The sequence below is a fragment of the Colias eurytheme genome, chromosome 8 (assembly GCF_061535395.1).
Source record: "Colias eurytheme isolate Ceu_HAF_F1 chromosome 8, ilColEury1 Martin Lab GWU primary, whole genome shotgun sequence".
Classification (NCBI taxonomy): Eukaryota; Metazoa; Arthropoda; class Insecta; order Lepidoptera; family Pieridae; genus Colias; species Colias eurytheme.
In genome coordinates this window covers 8,842,143-8,866,784 of record NC_142987.1, presented here as the reverse complement: position 1 = coordinate 8,866,784, position 24,642 = coordinate 8,842,143, and the positions used below count along the sequence as shown (strand labels likewise).

At 34.4% G+C, this 24,642-nt stretch overlaps 1 protein-coding gene across 1 annotated transcript; it reads left to right on the top strand.

Moving 5' to 3' along the window:
- The first annotated feature begins 1,240 nt into the window (after positions 1-1,240).
- LOC149906695 (multiple inositol polyphosphate phosphatase 1-like) lies at positions 1,241-24,432 on the top strand. The gene is made up of 10 exons (XM_090104859.1): positions 1,241-1,399; positions 3,811-3,986; positions 18,478-18,623; positions 19,561-19,737; positions 20,083-20,202; positions 20,570-20,668; positions 20,771-20,899; positions 21,099-21,249; positions 22,012-22,210; positions 22,906-24,432. Exons 2-10 carry the CDS (start codon positions 3,815-3,817, stop codon positions 23,144-23,146), a joined length of 1,434 nt encoding a protein of 477 aa, XP_089960985.1. The 5' UTR covers positions 1,241-1,399; positions 3,811-3,814; the 3' UTR covers positions 23,147-24,432.
- The last annotated feature ends 210 nt before the right edge of the window (positions 24,433-24,642 follow it).

Below are 24,642 nucleotides of genomic sequence, written 5' to 3'. Positions count from 1 at the left end.
TATAATTGCAGTCGTTTTGCTCTTGAATATAGTATTACATTAGCTGTATTTGAATTATTGATTTTAAACTCTTACTCTACATTGAAATGCGAAATTGTGTTTGTTTGTCTTACTTTTGATTTGATTCAATGGTAACTCTTTGTGCTTTGAGAAATTGTGGAAGTGAGTTACAGGTTACTTTTTAAATATTTACAGGTTACTTTTTATATATGAGTTGAGTTATATACATATATATTATTGAACTTTTCAGAATAATAAATGTGAAATAAACGCTTCTTCTTTTCTGTTGTTTCATTTTATTTAAGGCAATACAAAAATAAATTGTAATATATGGGAAGAGAATTATAGAAAATTGCTTTTAATACACAATATAAGCTAATGCAGTCACAGGAGAATAGCAAGTAATGAATAAAAATCTATTCATTCTGTATGAAAGTTTTATAAAAAATTCGTTCAGAAATAAATGCAAGTAAAATATCTCTCATTAGATAGTGCAGAAATGAAGTTGGTTGGAAAATAGGCTGACGTCATCTACACGTTATGACGTTATTGTGAAACTGGGATAACTACGGCCACGGAAAATGTATGAAAATGATTTTTTACTGGAAACAAATTATGTATGTTGCTTAGATGTTACTAATTTTGTATAGGTTTTATAAATGGGAAAAATACAACGCCTAGCGAATATATTATGCTGTAACTTACGGAAATGTTAAAAAAAATATAAGTAAGTTGTACCTATCTAAATATCTATGCTGAACTGGGTCTATATATTTTTCCCTAATGTAATGATTTATACCTACTTACATATACTAAAAAATGATTATTTTAATAAAATAGGGAAAACGATAGAGTTAATTCAATGTTGCAAATTATTGATTTTGGATAGCTCTATCTTGGCTCTATCAGTTGATCTGAACAAAAGTAGTTATTTCGCATACTTGGGTACTAAATATAACACTTTTGTGTAGTACTATTATATATTCTGTGCTTTTGTTACCATTAGCGAATCAATTTATACGCCATTTACAGATAAAAATCGTTGCAAGTAATTTTACAATAGCGTGAATGTTAATCATGTTTCACACATGCATTTCTAGGAAACTGACAAATCATTGTTTTCATTGCTTTATTATATAACGAGTACATCGACAAAAAGGGGCACCGTTATGTTATTTTGTACAATGAGACATTTTTGCGGTTCATGGCTATCATCGGTTCTCATAGGCAATACGCGCACGTAGTCAAGCCTGTTTCTTGCCAGTACGTCCGACATAACTCTGAGGAACGCACCGCTTCCCGCGCATTTTCACAGATAAAAAAATATAATCCTGATTTCCCGCGCTTATGAAAGTTTAGTGCTGTGTTATTTTATGTGATTAGTGTACTATACATAAAGGTGAATTGCTTTTATAATTATTTCCTATGTACATATTTTTATCTAATTTGTTTTGTACACGATTTTTTATTCATTCTGTATCGGATACCTATAGTTGAGAATGTTTTATTGTTGGTTTATATGACAATCGTGCTAGTTAGTAAAATTTCGATATAAAAAATAGACATGATTATTTCAAGCTATAAAAAAACTAAATTCACGATTTACCGGTACTGCCATAGTAATAATAAATGAGGTTTTAGGTATTTTAAGTAACTCTTTAAAAATGTAGTTTCATTAATCATAAGAATTTAAAACTTAACTACTTTTATAAAGCACGAACATAACTACTAAGCTTGTTTTTTTTTCCTTGTCTTGTTTTTTTGTAATAAATTAGATACACGTTTAATCTAGAAACAAAATGTCCATTATATACAAAACTAGCTTTCGGCCCGCGGCTTCGCCCTCTTTGTCAAAAACCTAATAAATTATATATTTTCCTTGCCTTCTTGAATCACTCTATCTATTAAAAAAACCGCATCAAAATCCGATTTGTAGTTTTAAAGATTTAAGCATACATAGGGACATAGGGACAGAGAAAGCGACTTTGTTTTATACTATATGTAGTGCGATTATACAAATATTATAAATAGAAAGATTAGTATTCTTGCAGGTAACGAATAAACTGAAAATTGCTCTATGGAATTTAAAATTAAAATACTTTATACTTAAGCTTTTTATACTTACTACTTACAGTAAGTAGATAGCTTCATCGTTACATTTGGTATTTGTAAATAGCAAGCAGCTATCTGGATAATAAAATTACTCTATAAGGAAGAACAATTACACTAACTAATTAACTTCAATTGGAAATAAGTTGCCATGTTCTGTAGTTAATACCTTAGTGCATTTTAATGTAACACTTGTATTCATATTACGTAGTACATTAGTCATTCCTTGGAAACTTTATTTACCAAGTTTTACATATTAGGTATAATATTGTGTACTTGTTTTTATTTTTCTATTATTTAAGTGCCAGATGCGTAGCCAATTGAACTATAAATTTTCTCTTTATATTGGTATTATTCAGTTATACATATAGACATATATTTTTAAAATAAGTACTTGACTATATTTTTATTTGAAAACTAAAATGTTTTTAAATAGAATACCTACATACACGTTAACTATTAAATACCCTGATTCTATGTTTATAGACTAGTGTGTGTAAATGTGAAAAAGCCGATGCATGTTTGTTTGTTTGTCAATAACGCCAGAAAAACTTGATGGATCTGAAAGAAATTTGATACAGATGTAGAGAGTAGATAATGTGGAAATAATCATTTTCTAACTTTTATCGGAACGAAAGCGAAGTCAGGAACCAAGGCACAAACTAAATTATGCCAATTAAATGTCACTAAGAAATGAAATATGATCTGTACACATCAGTTATTTAAAAGCTTTGCTTTCAGCTTTAACTTCTCTTGTCTTGCTTGGTATGTGTTCTTACTGCTTACACATTACATCTAAATGCGAAAGTGTGTTTTCTTGTTTGATAGTTTGTCTTTCTTTCACGTCTCTACTTTTGTAAATACTAATTGTAAATGTTGCAACTAAGTAACTATTGCAATTGATTTCGTATTCACTAATTTACATTGCACTTTAAGAATTTTATTATACAAAACCCAAATACTCTTGATTATATACATCACATTTGCTTCTTGTACTTTTAATAATTGCATCACATAATATGCAAATGGTTTATTAACAATTAGATACGTAGGCAGAAAAAATATGGTACTTAGTACAATAGGCAGACGTGATTGTTACAGTTCTCATTCATAACTCAACGAACGACTGACATCTTTAGCTATTAGAAAATCTGCAAAAACATAACAGTATTGTTTTAAATACGCTATTATTAATGGTACCATTTTCCTAGCTCTATGTAGTCTACATGATGAGAACTGAGAGAGATATCGTCAATCTATATTTTTCTTAGGCCAACCGTTGGTTAGCTCCTGACCTCCATAATTCCTTTACTATTGCAAGAAAATATTCAAAAACAATAGATAGTTATTACTCGTATAACCAATTTTTGTGCCACAGTATAATTAATTATCTCTACATTTTTTCGGGCATACTTTCTGGTGAATGAATGGTGGAAAAGTATCTCCATCTTTACCGATAGACACATTTGATAAAATATAGATGATAAGCATGGATAAACCGTGCCTGTTAGAGTAAGAAATTACATAGTTAGAGTAACATTGAGTCTGGCTTTCTTAAGGTTAAAAAAAATATGTTTACTACATACCGTTTAATAAAACGGTATGTAGCGCATTCATCGTAACGTAAGCGAGTTAAAGACAACACTCTAAACCTTCCTCTTCCCTTCAAATTATGTATTTCATCTTCTACTTCTTTTACAGTAAAATGCGGTGGTATCTATTCAGTGCACTAGCACTGATTAGCCTAGTACAAGGCCAAGATGTAAGAGAAACCTGTCTCTCTGGTGATGAAGAGCCATACTTATTGTTTGGCACCAAGACTGCGTATACCTTCTCGCACAAGGGCATACCGGTGATGAGGTCCCATGAGGTACCAGGTATGTAGAACATACAAGAGTTTTCGAATAGTATGAGTATGACCGAGATTTGCGGTCCACACCGTTTAAATTGAGAGAAATCAGAACGTGTATTCTACTCGTAAGTAAGATTTAGGCCGTTTTATCGTGCTGGTATAAGTTGCATTTCTTATTAAATCTATTAAAATACCAATGCTGAAATGTATATAATACTTTATAATAAATTTATAACTTTGAAAATAAATCGCCGTTCCATAAACTATTCATATCTTCCCTTTAGTTCTTCTTCTATGCTTCTTTGTGTCTACGTTCCTAAAAATGTTCTTGTAATATTCTAATTATTATTTAATTTAGGTAAGTACTACCTATATCATATAGATCAATCCAAGTGATTGCATATGCAAATAATATGCTGATTTAAGTATATTTACATAAAGAAAATTAATTAATTACTTTTTCAATTTTTTTCGTTCTAAACATTCATTAGCATAAAATTCTTACTCTTTTTTCACTAAAAAGTACACATAAATATGTCTGTTATGTCAATCAAAACGCGACCTAAATGCCTTAGAATGTAGCGGAAAACGGTTGCGTAACTCTTCGGTCAAGGTAGACTCTGCATACAAAATGTTCACAATGCATCTTCTATTTATTTGGAAATCACGTACGGAATTTCGGGTAAGAATTTATAATGTTATAATGGTATTTTAAGGGATATAATCTTCATAATCACTATATAGTATAAAACTTAGAGCAGTTGGTTGCTCTATTAATTAAAACAGTCTCTGTCGCCGACTGTCCGTCCCTATATTTAAACCTTTAAAACTATGCAACGGATTTTGATGCGGTTTTTTAATAGATAAAGTGATTCTTGAGGGCGGTTTTGGTGTATAATTCAAAAGGTTTTAAACAAAGCGGGCGAAGCCGCGTGCAGAAATCTAGTTTAGTATACGTATATAAAAAAGTCTAAAAGCTAAATTATATCCCAACAACAGCTTAAAACAGTTATGGAAAACAAACACAAACTAATATAGAACAATTGATCTTACTTATCGACAAACTACCACATATCCATTTACTAAACATTTATAACCTCAAATTTAAAAGCAGTAAAACTGAGTAAGTTGAATCACCTGCGGTATCCGCCATGTGTTAGCTATAAAATACGACGACAATGCTATAATTTCCATTAAAAGTAGTACATTTGCCTGATACATATTAAACGCTAGTCAATTTGGTATTATTTATTTCCAATATTGCATTAGCATTAGAATACATACCTACATGTATTTAGGTAAATAATTATTGTAATGTTATAGTTAAAAATCATGGCAGGAGGAGTTAAAGACGAAGAGAAAGAGCATGAGAGGATTTTTAAACTTTTTAATTAGTAAGGATGTATTTAAACAGTAATGGATTGTACAGGAGTAACGATTCAGAAATCGCGTGAAATTCAAACATTTTTTAAAACTTTTGTACGTTCTCAATGAACAGAAAGCAGTCAGAAAATTCGTTGCAGTAATCTATCTGTATATTTCTTAACTATGCCGTTCTATCTAATTGTAGATGTTCGTTAACTACACGGGACATAAATAAAAGGCGTAAAACGTGTCAGTGGTATTATGGTTTCAGTGATGTAATCGTACAAGTTTGTAATAGAAGCGTAATGTTACAAGTTTTTTATCGCTATTTTGTCGTTCATCAACAACGGACCTGTCCTGAGTTAGATTATTGTATGGATAAAGTTTCGGTTAGGGCACAGGATGGTCATTGGTCAGGTAAAGAAGTCATTTAAACAGATGCTTTTACCCATATCCTCTGTAATCTCTTATAAAGATTGCTGCCGTAGCCGAAGTTCGTTAGGAGAATGGTCATATTAAATGAGTAGCATGATTTTTAAGCTCTTTACTTTTTCTTTTAAGCGAGAATATCAGTATATAAAGAGACGAGAAAATTAAATACCCACGACATGGCTCTGTAGGTTCAATACCTACGCAAATTCATTACGTTTATTTCCACTGTTCACACCATAGTATAGACGGAAAGGTTTAATTGATTATTAATCTGGACCAGCTCCAAAATTTATAACAACGCAGTAAAAATAACAGCACATGAATAAGCTTCCGGGCAAATTATTAATTTGGGAAAATGTTACAATTTATGAACAGTAACTTAAGATTTTCTAGACCGGTTTTTATTGGTATTCGCAACAAGTGACGTAATTTATTGGTATTTATCTCTTTAAGCATAATGTGAATGATCAAGTTATCATTTATTCGTCTCTAGCACACCTGTGCTGGAATATTCCTAGTTCAGGCGATCGTCGTGTCTAAATTATTGTTTTGTATTTATGTATTGTTTTCCAAATAAACGATTTTTATTTTATTGGGGGGGCAATCTCGCCTTGCGGCGGTGTTGTTAACAACTCCGGCTGAGTGGCCAGACGGCCGGAGCCTAGGGCGACTGAGTGAGGAACCTACGGACTATCCGAGCGTTGTCCAGCAGGACTGCCCGCTGTATCCCCACTGTCATGGGCTTCACCGGTAAATCCAACCTCCTTAAATATTGTTTTAAGGAGGCAGGAACCAGCCCATTGGTGGACACAACTATAGGGATTATTTCGGCAGAGGCACCACCCCACATCTCGACAACCTCATGCGCCAGATCCAGATATTTGAGCCGTTTATCTGAATCGGCCTTAATAAGATTGTCGTCATGTATGTATGTATGTATGTCATGTTTTATTTTATTTATTTTTATTATGGTAGGAAAACGACTAATCCTCCGGGAAAACGTTTTCCTATGATCGCACGACTGAAAGATGTTAGACTTACTTAGGAGTTGTATAGGTTACTAACGTAACGGCACCAGTCTTGGACAAGGTTGTATAGGTACAATTTATGAACAGTAACTTAAGATTTTCTAGACCGGTTTTTATTGGTATTCGCAACAAGTGACGTAATTTATTGGTATTTATCTCTTTAAGCATAATGTGAATGATCAAGTTATCATTTATTCGTCTCTAGCACACCTGTGCTGGAATATAGTTCAGGCGATCGTCGTGTCTAAATTATTGTTTTGTATTTATGTATTGTTTCCAAATAAACGATTTTTATTTTATTGGGGGGGCAAGTATCTCGCCTTGCGGCGGTGTTGTTAACAACTCCGGCTGAGTGGCCAGACGGCCGGAGCCTAGGGCGACTGAGTGAGGAACCTACGGACTATCCGAGCGTTGTCCAGCAGGACTGCCCGCTGTATCCCCACTGTCATGGGCTTCACCGGTAAATCCAACCTCCTTAAATATTGTTTTAAGGAGGCAGGAACCAGCCCATTGGTGGACACAACTATAGGGATTATTTCGGCAGAGGCACCACCCCACATCTCGACAACCTCATGCGCCAGATCTGGATATATTTGAGCCGTTTATCTGAATCGGCCTTAATAAGATTGTCGTCATGTATGTATGTATGTCATGTTTTATTTTATTTATTTTTATTATGGTAGGAAAACGACTGATTAGTCGTTTTCCTACGTTTTCCCGGAGGATTCTCCGGGAAAACGTTTTCCTATGATCGCACGACTGAAAGATGTTAGACTTACTTAGGAGTTGTATAGGTTACTAACGTAACGGCACCAGTCTTGGACAAGCATCCAGTAATGGCAAAATAAATGTTAAATTTAAATAATAACACCAAAATTTACTTTATGTAACACTAGCTTTCCGCCCGCAGCTTCGCCCGCGCATTCAAAGAAAAACCCGCATAGTTCCCGTTCCCGTGGGATTTCCGTGATAAAACCTATCCTATGTCCCGGGGTAAAAAGTAGCTTATGTCCTTTCTCGGGTATCAAAATATCTCTATAACAAATTTCATGCAAATTGGTTCAGTAATTAAGGCGTGATTGAGTAACAGACAGACAGACAGAGTTACTTTCGCATTTATAATATTAGTATGGATTACAGTTGTTTTAAGGCTTCGAAGAATAATAATAAATAATATGATTATACCTACATAAATTAGTTCTCTAATCCGAGCGAGCGGTAAAACGGTTAGTTATCAATGAACTCCCACTATCACTATCAAGTTTCAAATATTACTAATTCATGGAAGCAGTAACGTAGCCACCAGACACCAAGAGGCCGGATATGTGACGTGTCATCTTTATTTCAAACACGTTTTGTTTGGCATACGGGACATAGACCGGGAGATACTGACACAAAATTTCGAGTCATTTGTAACAGGATGGCGGTTCTACAGGGGTCTTAGTACGCAATGACAAAAAGAAAAACGATGGTGTGAGTACTGGTACCGGCGGCTTAGTCGCGTGGGCGTTAGTCGAACTCGTCGTAAAAATAGCGAAAGTCAAACGATTTGTAACACAAAAATTTTAGAATTTACCGATAGCCCATAAAAAAGAAGAAGGCGGTAGTGTCATGCCATACTTTTCCGGTGTGACTTACAGCCCGCCATACCGACGCAAATGTGTTGATTTTAAAAAAAACAATTCAACCATTTGTACCAGTCTAACTTTTGCACAGGTAACCATCGTCGTGTAGCCATTTACGAAAATCACCATACCATACTTTTCGGACGATTCCAAATGGTCGCCATACCGCCGAAAATCTGCAAAAAATTTTTTTTTCGCCAAACTTTTTGTACCAGTATTGCATTTGGATTTTTGGAGAGTATTTGATAAAATGTGACCATTATTATATTTGCCATACTTCTAGTAGGGGGAAAAAGTGCTGCCATACTTCATAAATAAATTTATTATTAATTTATAGAAGTGAAGATTTCTACCACCTAGATCTTTGAAATTTTGTATTTATATTTGTTGAACCTCAAACTTATAGGAAAGATTAATGCCATACTGTTACAAATCGTTCAAAATTCGAATAAAATCATACAATAAAAAAAAATCTTATACACATTCGCCACCTCCCACAGGTATGGCATTATCACACTTCTATTTATAATCATTCAGAAGTTCTTGAAAAAAAAATTTAGGGTGTTACAAATGGTTCGGCGAAAAAAAAAAATTTGCAGATTTTCGGCGGTATGGCGACCATTTGGAATCGTCCGAAAAGTATGGCATGGCGATTTTCGTAAATGGCTGCACGACGATGGTTACCTGTGCAAAAGATAGCCTGGTACAAATGGTTGGATTGTTTTTTTTAAATCAACACATTTGCGTCGGTATGGCGGGCTGTAAGTCACACCGGAAAAGTATGGCATGACACTACCGCCTACTTCTTTTTTATGGGCTATCGGTAAATTCTAAAATTTTTGTGTTACAAATCGTTTGACTTCGCTATTTTTCCGACGAGTTCGACTAACGCCCACGCGACTAAGCCGCCGGTACCAGCGTTCACACCATCGTTTTTCTTTTTGTCATTGCGTACTAAGACCCCCGTAGAACCGCCATCCTGTTACAAATGACTCGAAATTTTGTGTCAGTATCTCCCGGTCTAACACGTTTTGATAGGCATTTTTCTAATATCGTGAGTTACGGTCATGGTTATATTATTTAATAGCGTGTCTTTCGTTATATTGGAAGAAATTATATAGTTATTCTTTTTATTTTATTAGTTATTCTTTTTAATATGAAATTATTATTTTCTTATTTAGTACCCACTTATATTTCAGCTTTATCTTTTGTGTCTCTATATTTAGATAATACTCTATCGTCTCTATCCACTTAATTTCTTGAGATTTTATATTTTGTATTCGATACGTTTTGTCCATGTTTTGTCCAATTGAAATTAATATTTTTAAACTTCAACTCGAATTTAAAAACAGTATTGATCATTAGTTACCATTCGAAGTGTTTTTATTAAGTTACTAAATAGCCCCAAAATAAATTTAATCTCTTATTTATAACTCCTGTACATGAACCAAATGTACATACTCACACAGAGATAAATAATTTAATCTCATTACACAATTATTTGATGAAAAACGAATACTTTCTATATATGTAACGTGTGAGTTGTGACTTGTGACACACATTATGAAATCTATGTCTGCATTTTCTTCATTGGCTGCGATTTAACTTGGTAGTCCGAAACACTGGTTAAGAAGATAGATAGGTATACCATTCGTTATGTAGTAATTGATATAGGTATGTATGAAATTTATTTCAATGTTCTGTATCTACACTAATATTATAAAGAGGAAAACTTTGTTTGTTTGTTTGATTGCAATGAATAGGCTCATAAACTACTGGACCGTTTTTGATGAAATTTGGCACAGATAATCTTTAGACCCTGAGAAAGAACATAGGCTACCTTTTATTGCGAAATATGTACCACGGGCGAAGCCGGGGCGGACCGCTAGTATATTATATTATTTGTAACCGATAGAGCTGGAATGAATATAGTTCAGGCAATTCATTATTCACCATTTAAAAGAACATGTATTATAAAAAGTACAGATGTTAACTAATTTTCTTCTTACTTAGAAATAAGCCTAGGCAATAGTGACGTATTTAAAAGAACAAATGTATTATAAAAAGTACAGATGTTAATTGTTAACTAATTTTCTTATAACTTAGAAAAAAGTCTAAATAATACCTATAGTGACGTACAAATACAAATATATATTTCCAACACGGATATGCCATTTCTTTAATTGGAAGTGTTGCAAACACAATTTAACGAATGAAACAATAGAATTATCGCTATAATACATAACCTACACGATGGCATTGTGCGAGTATAAGCTGATCAAAATACAATAGCGAATTGACAAAGTTGCTATCGATATTAACTTTATAATCCTCTGAGACCTCGATAACTTTTAAGGGCTTGACGTGTTCAATTCTGTGCATATGAAACCACTGTGACTTGGGATCTTTATACTACATCGCATAGTTTAATATTTGATTTTATCAAATACAAATCTGAAAAGTTTGTTTGTTTATTTGAACGTGCCAATCTGAGGAACTACTGGTCCGACTTGAAAAATATTAGGTGTTAGAGCCCGTTTATCGAGGAAGATTTATATCATGACGCTAAGATCAACGGGAGCGGAGCAGTGCGGATAAAACAACGTGGTAACTCTACCATATTATATAAGAACTGTTATATACGGAGTGTTGTTCTATATTGTAGGATATACACATTAGTTTTAACTGACTTCTAGTTCATGATTCAACTAAATGAGGCATGGTAAATATTTAGCATTTGATTACGACATTATGATTTCATCTAGTGACTAGTAGATTCACCTAGATTATTACAAGTCACTTTTACAAACCTACTTAAGAAGGCTGTTATCTCATTCTGGTTTATACCTTATAAAATGGCATTACAGATTTTTTTTCTTTATATCGCCGTATTTACAAAACATATACACATACATAAATATATGAAGTAAATAAGCTTTAGTAAGTAGGGGAAGTAGGTACCTAACTAATCAAAAGTGAAAATTAAATGATAAATGAAACTGAATCATGTAACATTCTCAACACCACCTCCCTTCAATACAAAAAACACATTATTAAAATCTTCCCTTGCAAAGTCCAAATGCAACATCAAAGACAAAGAGATCGATTCCAGTAATCACAGGCGACAGCTAAGCTGGAATAGCACTTTCATGAAGGGTAGACGGTTAAAATGCATTAGCAATAGGTCCCAATAAGGCTGACCTATATTCTGGAGCACACATGGTCGCCCACCCTCTTTGTGTTTATTTAATCTCGTTATAATAGACGTATATGGGGTATTATGTGGACACGGACATGTTGGTGAAACTAATTTAATCAGCATTTATTTATTTGGTGTCTTTTAAACAAATTTAATGCAATGGCTTTGCTAAGCAAAGGAAGTAAAAATCGGGTCGAGAAAAATGGCACAAATTCGTGTATTTCATTAGAAACTTTAAAGCTTTATACTATATAATATCTCAGCAACTACTGGTCCAGTTTACAAAATTCTTTCAGAGGGAGTGGCTGAAATTCAAGGGTCAACATTTACCTTTTTGCTTTCCATAAAACGATGTCTTGTATATGATATTGCTGATGAGAAAATAGTCTAGTCCATAGGCATTAACAATAATATAAATATATTTGCAGTAGATTCTAGAACGAATTTAGAAGCTCCTTTCATTAAAGACGGTTAATGATAAACAAAACTTTTATAGCGTCTCCGTATAGTCGGATTCAAGGTAGCCATTTTCCTAAATGTACGTGGTATTAAACAACTTTATGATAAACAATAGCATCTCCGAATAATTGTTCTTGGAAACACAAGGTAACATGATAAAGAGAAACAACTGTGATTGTGACTGTGGGGTTTATTTTATTAATAAAATCTGCACACATTTAAACTTATAAGGTACGCAAAATGATGTGTGTATGGCAGGCGCTAGACATGTGATCAAATACGCAAATACCTACAAAGTCGCGAAGTGTGGCACTGACATTTGCCTATTTGTTCAAAGATTGAACACATATTTGAAGTTTGCCGAGTCGAGTCGGTTTTTCTGCGAACATCAAAGTAATCAAACTTCAAAGTTGCTTCAAAGTTTGTGCGCCCTGCCACACTTGTTGCAATGCTTAGTAACGTGCGCGCCGCTGACCGGAGCAGTTGTGTGTGTATATTTTGAGTGTCATAATGGAGTGGAGTAATGATGTAGTTATCGAATTTCTTCAGCTACTTGAAGCGGAACCCTCCATATGGGATCCAAAAAACAAAGACCACAAAAACCGTAACGTTGTAAACGACGCATGGGTCCGAATAAAAAATAATTTATCACTACCGTTTACGGTAGATGAACTAAAAAGAAAAAGCCTTCTAACCCAGTATAGGGATAATTTAAAAAAAATTAAAGAGACAACAAAAATCGTCTTCCGATCTATCAGCCATCTTTGCAATAACTGTGCCGTAAAACATTTGAAAACATGTCTAGCAGGCATATTTGTAATCGTGTTTGCGTCAAAGTTTTCACTTCAAACTTTGGTCAAATGTTTGCTCAAACTTTGAAGCCAATGTGTAGCGCCAGCCTATGTCACATCATCACATGTACAAATTGAGACTAATAAAATATGTACATACCTATTGAGCAAATATTTGAAGTCATGAGGATTCTATGAAAATGTAGTGTATGAAGAAGTTAGGAATATTAAAGAATTGGTGTGACTTATGTTGTCATGATACCATTGTCTTTCTCTGTAACATAAAATGTATGTGATATTTCTTCAGCTTGAATAGCTACATAACGATCAAATATTTCATTTAACACAAACTAAATTAGAACAATGTTTATTAGAGTCACATAGAGTCGTTTGTAGTCCGCTCAAATATGCCTATTAAATAAATAGCATTTTCAGTGGACGATATTTAAAATTTCTTCCCACTTTATATAGATACTAGCTGGCGCGTTGTGCGCGGGCTGCAAGCAGCCCGCGAGCCCTTTTGCCCCTGGGTTGAAGCAATAGGGCAGTCATTTGAAAATGCATTCGAATTTTCTGTCCATTTGTTACATCTGCTAACAGCGAATCTACAGTCAGTCGGTAATGCTTATAAATTCCCCATTCAAGTATTTTCAACTCCGGGAGGCTGTCCACCTTCGAGGGAGCGTGGTGCGGAAGCATCCCAGGGCAGAAATCTTCAGTCATTTGAAAATGCATTAAAATTCCCCGTTAATTTGTTATTATCTGCTAACAGCGATTCCACAGTCAATAGGAAGTGCTTATAAATTTCCTATTCAAATATTTTCTATTCCGGGGGGCTGTCCACCTTCAAGGGTGCGTGGTGCGCGAGCTGCAAGCAGCTCGCGGCTCATCCAAGGGCAGAAATCTTCAGTCATTTGAAAATGCATTCGAATTTCCTGTCCATTTGTTACATCTGCTAACAGCGATTCTACAGTCAGTCGAAACTGCTTATAAATTACTTATTCAAATATTGGTTAAATTTTTGAAAAGTGATCCCGAATTTCATTTATTTGAGGTGTCTTATCAATAGCGGTGACTTTTCATAATAAACTGTTCAAGACAATAAATGTGTGAAGATGTATAAAACATATTGAAAACTTCAAGTCTTTTTAGTAGCGTCGTTCAAAATCAAATTCATTATGCTTTCGGCACTAAAAATATCTAAATGCAAGGCCATAGGACTACAGTCAAAGGGTGTATCGAATAAGATATCGTTACACTATAAAAATAACTACTTTAGAAAAACCGACTTCAAAAACGGAAAAGTAAAAAATAATTAATTACTACATAATATTATTTAGTTGTGTTATTCACTATATAGGTTTGAAGTCGGTGCCAAGCACTAAGCACTTATTAAACTACGCTATTTCTTGATACAAGAACTACGATTATTTCGATACAAGAACTACCTACTTGCAATTCAATTACATTATTCGCAACATTGGCTATTTTCGATATAAAAACTACACTACTCTTGGTGTAAGTCCTACGCTTATAAATCATCTCATTCACTCAATAAATGTGTGAAGATGTGTATATTATTACGTATTGAAAACTTCATTAGTAGCTTCGTTTAAAATCAAATTCAGTATGCTTTCGGCACTAAAAATAAGAACCTACTTTTCCGTTTTTGAAGTCGGTTTTTTTAATGTAGTCTTAATAGTTTTTAACCTACGTAGTTTTTTTGTTTGACTGGGAATCGCTCTAAAGTCGCTTCTGTTCAAGAGTTTACTTAACACGCTCGTCGCTTCGCTCCTCGCTACTTCTTTGAATATTTACGCCGGCCGCTGACGTGACTTGCTCGCTTCGCTCGCTTGGCTAGTGCGGTAGTTCAAAAGTTAACCTAACTGGCTCGTCGCTTCGCTCCTCGCTACTTCTTTGAATATTTACGCCGGCCGCTGACGTGACTTGCTCGCTTCGCTCGCTTGGCTAGTGCGGTAGTTCAAAAGTTAACCTAACTCGCTCGTCGCTTCGCTCCTCGCTACTTCTTTGAATATTTACGCCGGCCGCTGAGGTGACTTGCTCGCTTCGCTCGCTTGGCTAGTGCAGTAGTTCAAAAGTTAACCTAACTCGCTCGTCGCTTCGCTCCTCGCTACTACTTTGAATATTTACGCCGGCCGCTGACGTGACTTGCTCGCTTCGCTCGCTTGGCTAGTGCGGTAGTTCAAAAGTTAACCTAACTCGCTCGTCGCTTCGCTCCTCGCAACCTATTTGAATATTTACGCCAGCCGCTGCCGTGATTCGCTCGCTTCGCTCGCTTGGCTCGTGCGGTAGTTCAAAAGTTAATAAATATTTTCTACTCCGGGAGGCTGTCGACCTTCGAGGTTGCGCGGTGCGCGGGCAGCAAGCAGCCCGCGGTACCACCTTTTGCCGTTGCTATTCAATCATCCTTCCTACTATGGAAATTTCCATACAAAATTTTCGAAAAAAAAAAATTTCGCATTTTACAGAAACTTTTTACATCCCTGGAAGCGGACCAGGTTTTGAAGCATTTTTTACTTCTGCGACCCCGACCTAAGTGTCACCGGTTCAGAGAGCCGTTGAATTTCGTGATGTATGGAAAATGGAAACCAGGGGTCGGAGAGAGATTCTGAGTATGCAGTTTTGTAAATATGGCCGATAAGAGCACAAAAGTCAATTTTCAGACCGATCGTAAAGTAACCGTCGCCACCATCTTGCCTCAAAAAATCGGCCATTTTTGAAAAAAAAATTGCGTCAAAATTGAAATTTCTCCATTGCCCTGGTAGCACCCCATCTTCCTGATCATTTTTTAGTTCTACACCCCCCGGCTATCTGGCGCCGTTTCGGAGGGCCGTCGAATTTTGCGTTGTATGAAACTCGGAAACCAGCGGTGGAAACTCGATTATGAGTATCACACCTTAATGTGCGGCTCGATTAAAGCCTCTGTGCCAAGTTTCAGCGCGATCGGCCCAGAAATGGCCGTTTTAGAAATTGTATGGCGGCGGCCATTTTTTCCGCCATTTTGAATTTTTTTCACTATCTGTGGTAATTGCTCGAGGTCTACTCCAAGTTTAGTTCGAGCACCCCAGATGTACCTGCTACCGTTTGCGCGGGCCGTTGACCGTCTTCGCGAGATGAGGGAAAGTTTAAGATTTCGTATTTTTCTGGATATCCTGAGAGCTGGGCGAGTACGAATGCATCATTGGTGTATTTCTCCGTTGCGCCACCTCGTCTAAATTTACGTTTTTATGTTTGCGCCAAAAATGGAAAAATTCCAAAATCGAGCGACCCACTATGGCTCCCTGGTAGCGTCCCAGGGTGGTGTTCATTTTTAGTTCCGGGACCCCCCACTCAACTCGCACCGTTTCCGCGGGCCGTTGGATTTTACGTTGTATGGAAGTTGGAAACGGGGGCCCGGAGCCACTCGAACGGGGCACCGATCGATTCGCCGGCTCGAACAGAGCACGTGTGCCAAATTTGAGACGTAAGGATTCATAAACGGCGATTTTGGCAAAGTACGGCGGCCATCTTGTTTTCGCGAAAATCCCCATTTTTCCACCACCCCTGGTAATCGCCACCAGTTCCGAGCATTTTTTGTTCAGACACCCCCCCTCCAGGTATCACCGTTTTTGCGCACCTCCAGGGGTCCACTTGGTTTTCGAAGGTGACCGAGATCGCTATATTTTTCCTCTGGTCGATCGGCGCACCTCTACACGATCACGTCTAAATCCCCCCAACTTTCCGCATAGTTTCCGAGAAAAGCGATGTCAGTGAGTCAGTGGTAGTGTAGCTTTATATATATATGATATTCCGTTTGAATAAGAAGAGCAATGACATAAAAAATATTTTATTAAACACATTTATTTTCTACAAACCGAAGTCAATCCTGCGACGTTACACCATAACGTACCATAACTAACTAGGTATTTAATAATGAAATAATCTCTGGTGAATTTTACTAAATTAATTACATTTAAAGTATAAACATACAGTCCTAGTCAATAATTAAACTATTTAGTAATCTGTAAGTAGTTTGTTTTGCTAAATAATTAATTATATTTAAACATACAATCCTAGTCAATAATTTCTAGAACATTCAGGTGTTGCAAACACGGGTGTGCATCCGTAACATAATTAATGTTCTTGATGTGGTTCTTGACAAATGATCTGAACAAGGTCGGCTGACTCATGAGGTCACTGATGTTCTTATTTATGGCGTAAGCGAATTATTTCGCCCTAATTAGCTTCAATTTGCTAATTTACTATAACTCACTGTTTGGTTTGAGGATTGAGGTTAGTTCATACCTTTATACTGATTATTAACGCATTGTGAGGATAGTAAGCTGATTGTTATCCGATGAATTGTGTGTTTAATTTGGCAATGTATAAAATAACGAAATTTCATCTAAAGAGTTGAAATTAGATGGCCAAGATTTTAGTTTAATCTATGTGTTCACTGATACTGCACTTAAGTCTAAAATCCTACTAATATCTCACAGCTTAATTCTTTTCCGCCCTACCACGACGGGCATCATTTCATATTCTTCAGCAAGCAATATAAAATTCATTTCGTGATAAAGGTAATATCTTTTTTAATGCTTAGAATATGAAAAGGAAGTATTTTTCGTATTTTAATTTCTAATTTTAGATTTATATATTCAAAATGCCATTGAAATATATTTAATAATTATAGAAATCAGGTGACTACAGTCTACAAGTGGAAAGTTTAAGCGAAGCCTATATACCCATTTAATATTTATATGCCCATGAACTTCCACAGAATGAACAATACAATATTGAAATAAATTAAATAATGTTTAATCTAAGTTGCATGTCTGAAAGTCAAGTTCAAGATATAACGATTGAAGCGGAAAATCACCGTACAAAGGTCCCATGAAAATAACATTGTTTTTAAACGGTAAATGCATTGTTGTGTGCTTCCAGCAATTAAAATGTTTCTTCGCTTAATTTTTTCATAATAATTTCCTTCAATATTTAGCGTGAAATTTGTATTTTCTTAAAGGTCAAATGAGTCATATGTAAGGCTGTGTATTTATTTTTCACATTAGCATTTGGAAAATTGCCAGGGCGATAGAACTATAATGTATGCTTAGGCTACAAGTTAATGCAACTTAGAAACATTATTCAGCTGTGCGAGGTCAATACAGGATTTGATAATATCCAATGACGTGAATGTAAATTTGAAGGTTTACTGAAACGACTTTTAAGATTCGAAAGGGTTGATAATCTTTTGATTGAAAGCGTCAAATCGACACAATGTATTAGTAGGCAGAAAGTACGAATCCCAACTACTCTTTCTTAGTATTGCATACCTAAATAGGTAGATATGTACTATATACCTAGATGCTTTAATCCGTTTATATTATAATTTATATTTTAATTTTAATTATTTTAACTACTTACTTCTGTCTTATTGTGTATCGTAAAGTAAAAAATTATAATACAATAATTTAAATATAGGGTTAGAAAAGAAATCGATTATAGGTGTCTCGATTTTCATCTTTGTACATTTCATGAAAATATTTTGATCCCGTATCCAAATTTGACAATGTTGCTGTCTCTACCCCTGCTAAAATTCTTCTATTCTTATTTGCAGGATGTCAACCAATAGCAATTTGGTTGCTCAACCGCCACGGCTCTCACAACCCTGAATCTGACGAAATCTCCGAATTGCAGAGACTCAGTGACTTCAAGGCGAATATCCTCTCTAATTATAGGAACGGGAACTTCAGAAATACTAATGTAAGTTGATAAATTTAACATAGATTTGGTTGTCGACATTGAAAATATGAGTCCTTATAAAATCTTTGCCATTTCCAGGGAGGGTCTTAAAATTTTGAGGCCCTGGACGGATTTTCTTTTTTGCTGTTTTTTCAGCGCATATAAACAAACACATCGACAAAACCACTGAAATACGAAACGAACGATAAATATTTCATTGCTCTACTAAAGAATAGGTATACTACGTAGGTAGAAGACGACCCACTGCGTGTTAATATATTGATACTTAAAGACATGAAACCCAATCGAAGCCTTGCGGTGAACGTATGATGTAACTCAAATTAACGCCAAGTCAATGAAACGTAACATATAAAGAGATACACAGTTCGCTTGATTAGCTTAACAACAACATTAGCTGTAGATTATTAATCAGTTTATCACCCTTATGTGTCCAAGGTGTTTTTATTTAGGGCTTTAAATTCGAGGTCAAAAAATATAGCCTATGTAACTATGTAAAGGTGAAGCTTTTAATAATAAAAGTATTTTCAAGATCAGTTTGGTAGATAATTATATTTAGGTTTAACTTTTTACCTACCTCCGCTGTAGTAATATTGTTATTCACACAATCTGTTGGTTGCCTGGAAGAGATTACTTGTTAGTAATAAGGCCGCCTTCTGTGTTGTTTGTACTAGTTTAAGTTTTATTGTACCTACTCTTGTTATGTTGGCATCACAATAAAGTGTTTAAAATAAATAAAATAATCTTAGTACATAAGATTATTTTATTATAGACACTATAGACACTATAGACTTGTATAGTGTATATGGATTAGCCTGAGTTTGTAAGCTTTTTATAAAATACTCCTTTTCCAATACGAAGCGGATCCTAACGGTTTCAAATAATAACGAAACAAGGAGTGCGATTTTTTTTCTGTAACATATTTTTTTTACTTCCATAGCAACGCATGTGCCCATCAGACGTGAACCTCCTAGAGCGATGGGAATGGAATCCTCGACAGAACATGACGTTTGCGGGTGACCTGACCACGGATGGCTATATATCAACACAGCAGCTGGCGCAGGCCTGGCGCTCCAAGTTCTCCGGACTGTTGACAGATAATAAGTACGATTATTTGGTAAGTATTTCTCTAATCGTGAAGTAGGTAACCACAGGAAGTTGCAATATAAATATCTATCTGAATCGTGATTGATATAAATATTAAGACTCCATGTTATACCTACATTTTTAGTGATTGGATAACAAATATCCAACTATCCTATTATCATATTTGTTAATGTTAAAGCTCAATATTCATAGCTCTAACGTGTCATAATAATATTGTGTTATTCTGAAAACAAAACCACTCAGCCTTCTTCAATCGCAAACAAGAATAAAACACAAAAACCTATAAGAAAAAAATACATTTATTGAATGAACAAACACAATTTATAAGAAAATTGATTTTCATATGTATTTCCAGTTCAAATATGTGAACGACCAACGTTCCAGCACTACCTTCAGAGCATTCACTGAAGGACTCTTCAGAGACCAAGCGGAAAGCATGGATGTTCCCAAAGAGAGCGATGAGAAATTATTGAGGGTAAATATAGTTAAACTACTATAAATTGTAAATATTATACCTCTATACGATGTAAAATTTATTCAAAATGTCTTCTTAATATTTGAGACATATTTTCGCACCAAAACAAGCATTTAAAATTATACAACACATTATTCAATAATAAATTTTGCTAACGACCTTTCGATGGTAAATAATAATAGGTGAAAGGAAACAAACAATAACTATAAAACTATGTATGTACCTATAACCGTGAGCAGAAATAATTTAAGATGGCTTCCTCAATAAATCCTAGTGATACCTACTCATTATAGGGCCCCAAAATAAAAATAAATATAGCGTGCTAACTGCTATGCAAATTTAGTTTTATTATTTATTATCTTTCCAGCCTTATAAATTCTGCCCAGCTTGGACGAGAGATGTAGAAGAAAACAACGACACACTGACGCAGCTCAAGACTTTTTCATCTAAACAGGAGTTCAAAGAGGTAAATAATTCTATACCGTATCATGTATGGTAATTTATAGATAATATAGAGTATTCATTAAAAAAAACTACAATAATTGATATTTATTCCTTTGTTTATCAGATGATAACAAATATTTCTCTCCGCCTTGGCTTCAGTTACGATATCAATTATGAAACTGTTCTGAGCATGTACGAGATGTGCCGATACAACAAGGCTTGGGATAATGTTCAGATCTCACCGTGGTGTGCTGTAAGTCTTTTCGTAATATTAAAAATTATAAAAAATTATATTAATATTGCCTCAGATTATCTTTAAGGAAAATCTATTAAGTATAAATAAGTAATTAATAGTCCGAGTTTCAATTCATTCATACGCCACAACGACGACGTCAAACTAAAGACTACAGGGAATCTTAAAGTTTCTAAAACAATTTTTTATTGTATTTTAGGTTTTCACAAAAGAAGACTTGATGCGTTTGGAATACGCGGAAGATTTAGAAACATACTATAAATACGGCTACGGAACACCGATGAACCAAAAACTTGGTTGCACAGCGGTTAAGGATATGATGGATTTCTTTAAAATCCACTTGGACCACGGTAAAAATTTTTAAGCAGTTAATAATTTAAAAAGTAAAAAAATCTTGTTTATTGCTCAATGACTCCATCCGTTAATCGTTGCAGAGTATCTCGTTTGTTATTGAGAACTGTTTTAACGCTTTTAATTTTTTTTAATGGTCTACAAAAGCAGAATTTACTGTGATCGCAACAATCGTAAAAGAGTAAACGATTAAAAACATGTTAGAGCTGCATGATAAAAAATTGTATTTTCTATGTTTATTCACATGAGTAAAACTTCCTTCATCCATACTAATATTATAAATGCGAAAGTAACTAACTCTGTCTGTCTGTCTGTTACATCACGCCTTAACTACTGAACCAATTTGCATGAAATTTGGTATAGAGATATTTTGATACCCGAGAAAGGACATAGGCTACTTTTTACCCCGGGACATAGGATAGGTTTTTATCCCGGAAATCCCACGGGAACGGGAACTATGCGGGATTTTCTTTGACTGCGCGGGCGAAGCCGCGGGTGAAAAGCTAGTAGTTAATAAAATATTAACTCCATTTTGACGTGATAACGTTTTCAAAATCGTTTTAGTCGGGTGACATGTTCAGAAACTTGTGTCACACCAAAACCTCACGAGCGCGATCGCAGGTATAACGAGAGAGAGACGGACCGATCTCCCGTCTCATCTCGAGCGCTGCCACCAATAAGACGTTATCACGTAAACATCTCGATCGTAAACCTACTTTACAAACAACCAATTTTTTTTGTTTATTAATTTAATATTTCAGAAACACCCCAACAGCCAAAAGCCACGATCCACTTCACGGAAGCGGAGATGATACTCTTCACTCTATCAGCCCTAGGAGGCTATAGAGACACAGCTCCCATAACTGGTGACAACTACCATACACAGACTGCGAGGGATCGCAAATGGGGCACGTCTATCATGTCGCCTTTCAATGCTAATATAGCGGCTGTGTTGTATAAGTAAGTATTTTTTAATAGAAATAAATATTAATAGTTTAAAAAAAAAACTAAAAAAAACACGCTTTTTATAGAAAACCGAACTAAAAAATAGAAAATTTTATCAAATTGTATTGTCATCGGTCCTCAATAAATCTACAAAGTTTGAACGAAATCTGGCCGTTTAAAGTGGGTCAAAATCGCGCCCAAAGAAGTCGGTTACAAACAAACATACAGGTGAAGCTAATATAAAGCGTGTAAAAAAAGACGTGTGGCACTCGGGGACTGCCGCGGTAAAGCTATTGCATGCTATGCCTTCAAGCCACACCTCCGCGCCCGCCGGAGTGGGGAGCGTGAGGTTTTTTCGTTACGGAATTTCTGGATTCGGTCCCCGCGCTCAAGGCCCGCGATAGAAGCTATGCAATAGCTTAAAACATTATCATGGAAAATAGAGATAAAAATGGATAAATTAAAAAGTTTAATTATTTTTAACAAATTTTGAAAGTGATTTATTCATTAATAAATTTCTACTATTTTGACTTGCAAGAAACTTATATAACAGTATTTAAAGTAACTTTATTTACCTAGATAATCAAATAGGTACCTAAGTCAAATACGTATAGAACTTGACCATTGAATGCTTTTAACTTATTTGCATCATTATTGACAAAAAATAATATGTAATGTATGTATTAAGAAAATTGTATGTGCTTTTCCAGATGCATCCCGAACAACAATTTGAAAATCAGAGAGCCGTATCAAGTGTTATTCTTGACGAATGAGCGCCCTCTATACATAGAAGGTTGTAATGTTGGTCTGTGCGACTGGAGTTTAGTTAAAACACGTCTTGGCTTGGTAGCTGATAACTGCGAATTAAACTTCTGTAATAGTGCGGGAAAAATAAACGGCTTCGTTGGAGTTTTTGTCGCTATCATGGCTTTTTGTTACCGGCTGTTGTAAAACATCATGTTCAAAATACCACCTAAGATATAAAAAAATCTTGTTATAAAATATCTGCTACCTAAAACTAAAGGGTTTATTTATATTAAAATGTTATAACTACCTATGTATTACAAATCAACTAAGTTTTATCTATGATTAAAGTTAGACAGCTATTGTTGCCTTTAAATAGAGGCCCCGCTTAAAATACGGCACTGTGAAAATATAATTAATATAAATATAATTCATTAGTATTTTTATCAGTATACTTTAAAATTTAAATTATTATCTGAATGTTACTTCTTAATGTGATTGTTCTATTTATTAAATATACCAAATGTAGTTAATTAGTTCTATGGACAGATTTTGATTTTTTTCAATATTTTTTTTTTAGAAATAAGTACATAGTTACATATCTATTTTATTATTTTTATATTTTTAATCTACATGTACTTAATCGTGTTAATTTGTATTTTTTTATCATACGATGTATGTACCTTTTTGTATTTTTTATTTTATTTTGATCTTCACTATCAAGTTTTAATTTCCTAGTGCAGATCGAGTAAGTTTGTAAATATTTTATTTGGTTATTTTTATTTTTTTATTTTAGTAGATTATAAGACAGGACCGATTGAAAAGATTATTTCACTATTTGTTGTTATTAATCTAGATTAACATAGTTATTAGGTATATTTTTTCAGTAGAATGTTACAGATTTACCTACCTATATTGTTGTCTATGATTTATCTTTACTTACCTAAGTAATAACTGTAATTTTGATTTTAAAAAATATTGTAGTACTTAATAATGAACCATCATTTTTACTGGGCTATAAATGTGCACACAATATGAAGATTCGTGAATGATAAAGGTTATATAAAATAACCGAAATAACTAATTACTTTAATAGTTAGCACAAATACAAAATCTCACTTATGAATAATCTTATACCTACATATTATGCATTATGAACGTTTTTTTGGCGAATGGAAATAAAAAATATTAAGTATTTGCGACCCATTTTTTTATTTTTTATGAATTAAAAATGCAATAATTACTTATGTACGAGCAACGTAGTATTTGGCAAAATATACCAAGATTCAAGATTATTGCTATTCGCCAAAATAGCTTTAATATAAGTATGTATTTTTTTATATAAAATGTTATTTTAATGTCTGTCAGAACACAAATAACAATGTTAGTAGGTATCCTATAAGTACCTATGTATTTGATTAATTATTAACACAAATTAATTGTTGTTTCGCACTAGAGCTTTATGTGTTAGAATAAATAAATTGTTTTAAAATTGTGTTTCATTTACTCCTTTTCAACCTTCATTGATTAATTACTGTTGATAGTTTCAGTTTGCTAATTTTTAATCATCTCCTTGATGAAGAAAAGTTATGAGAAAAGTATGTTTATGGTACCCTAAACTCTAATATTCTAAAGTCTGTACCTTGTACCTATTTAATTTTTAAACTATCAATTAATATCGCAAATACTGTGTAAGCATGTCT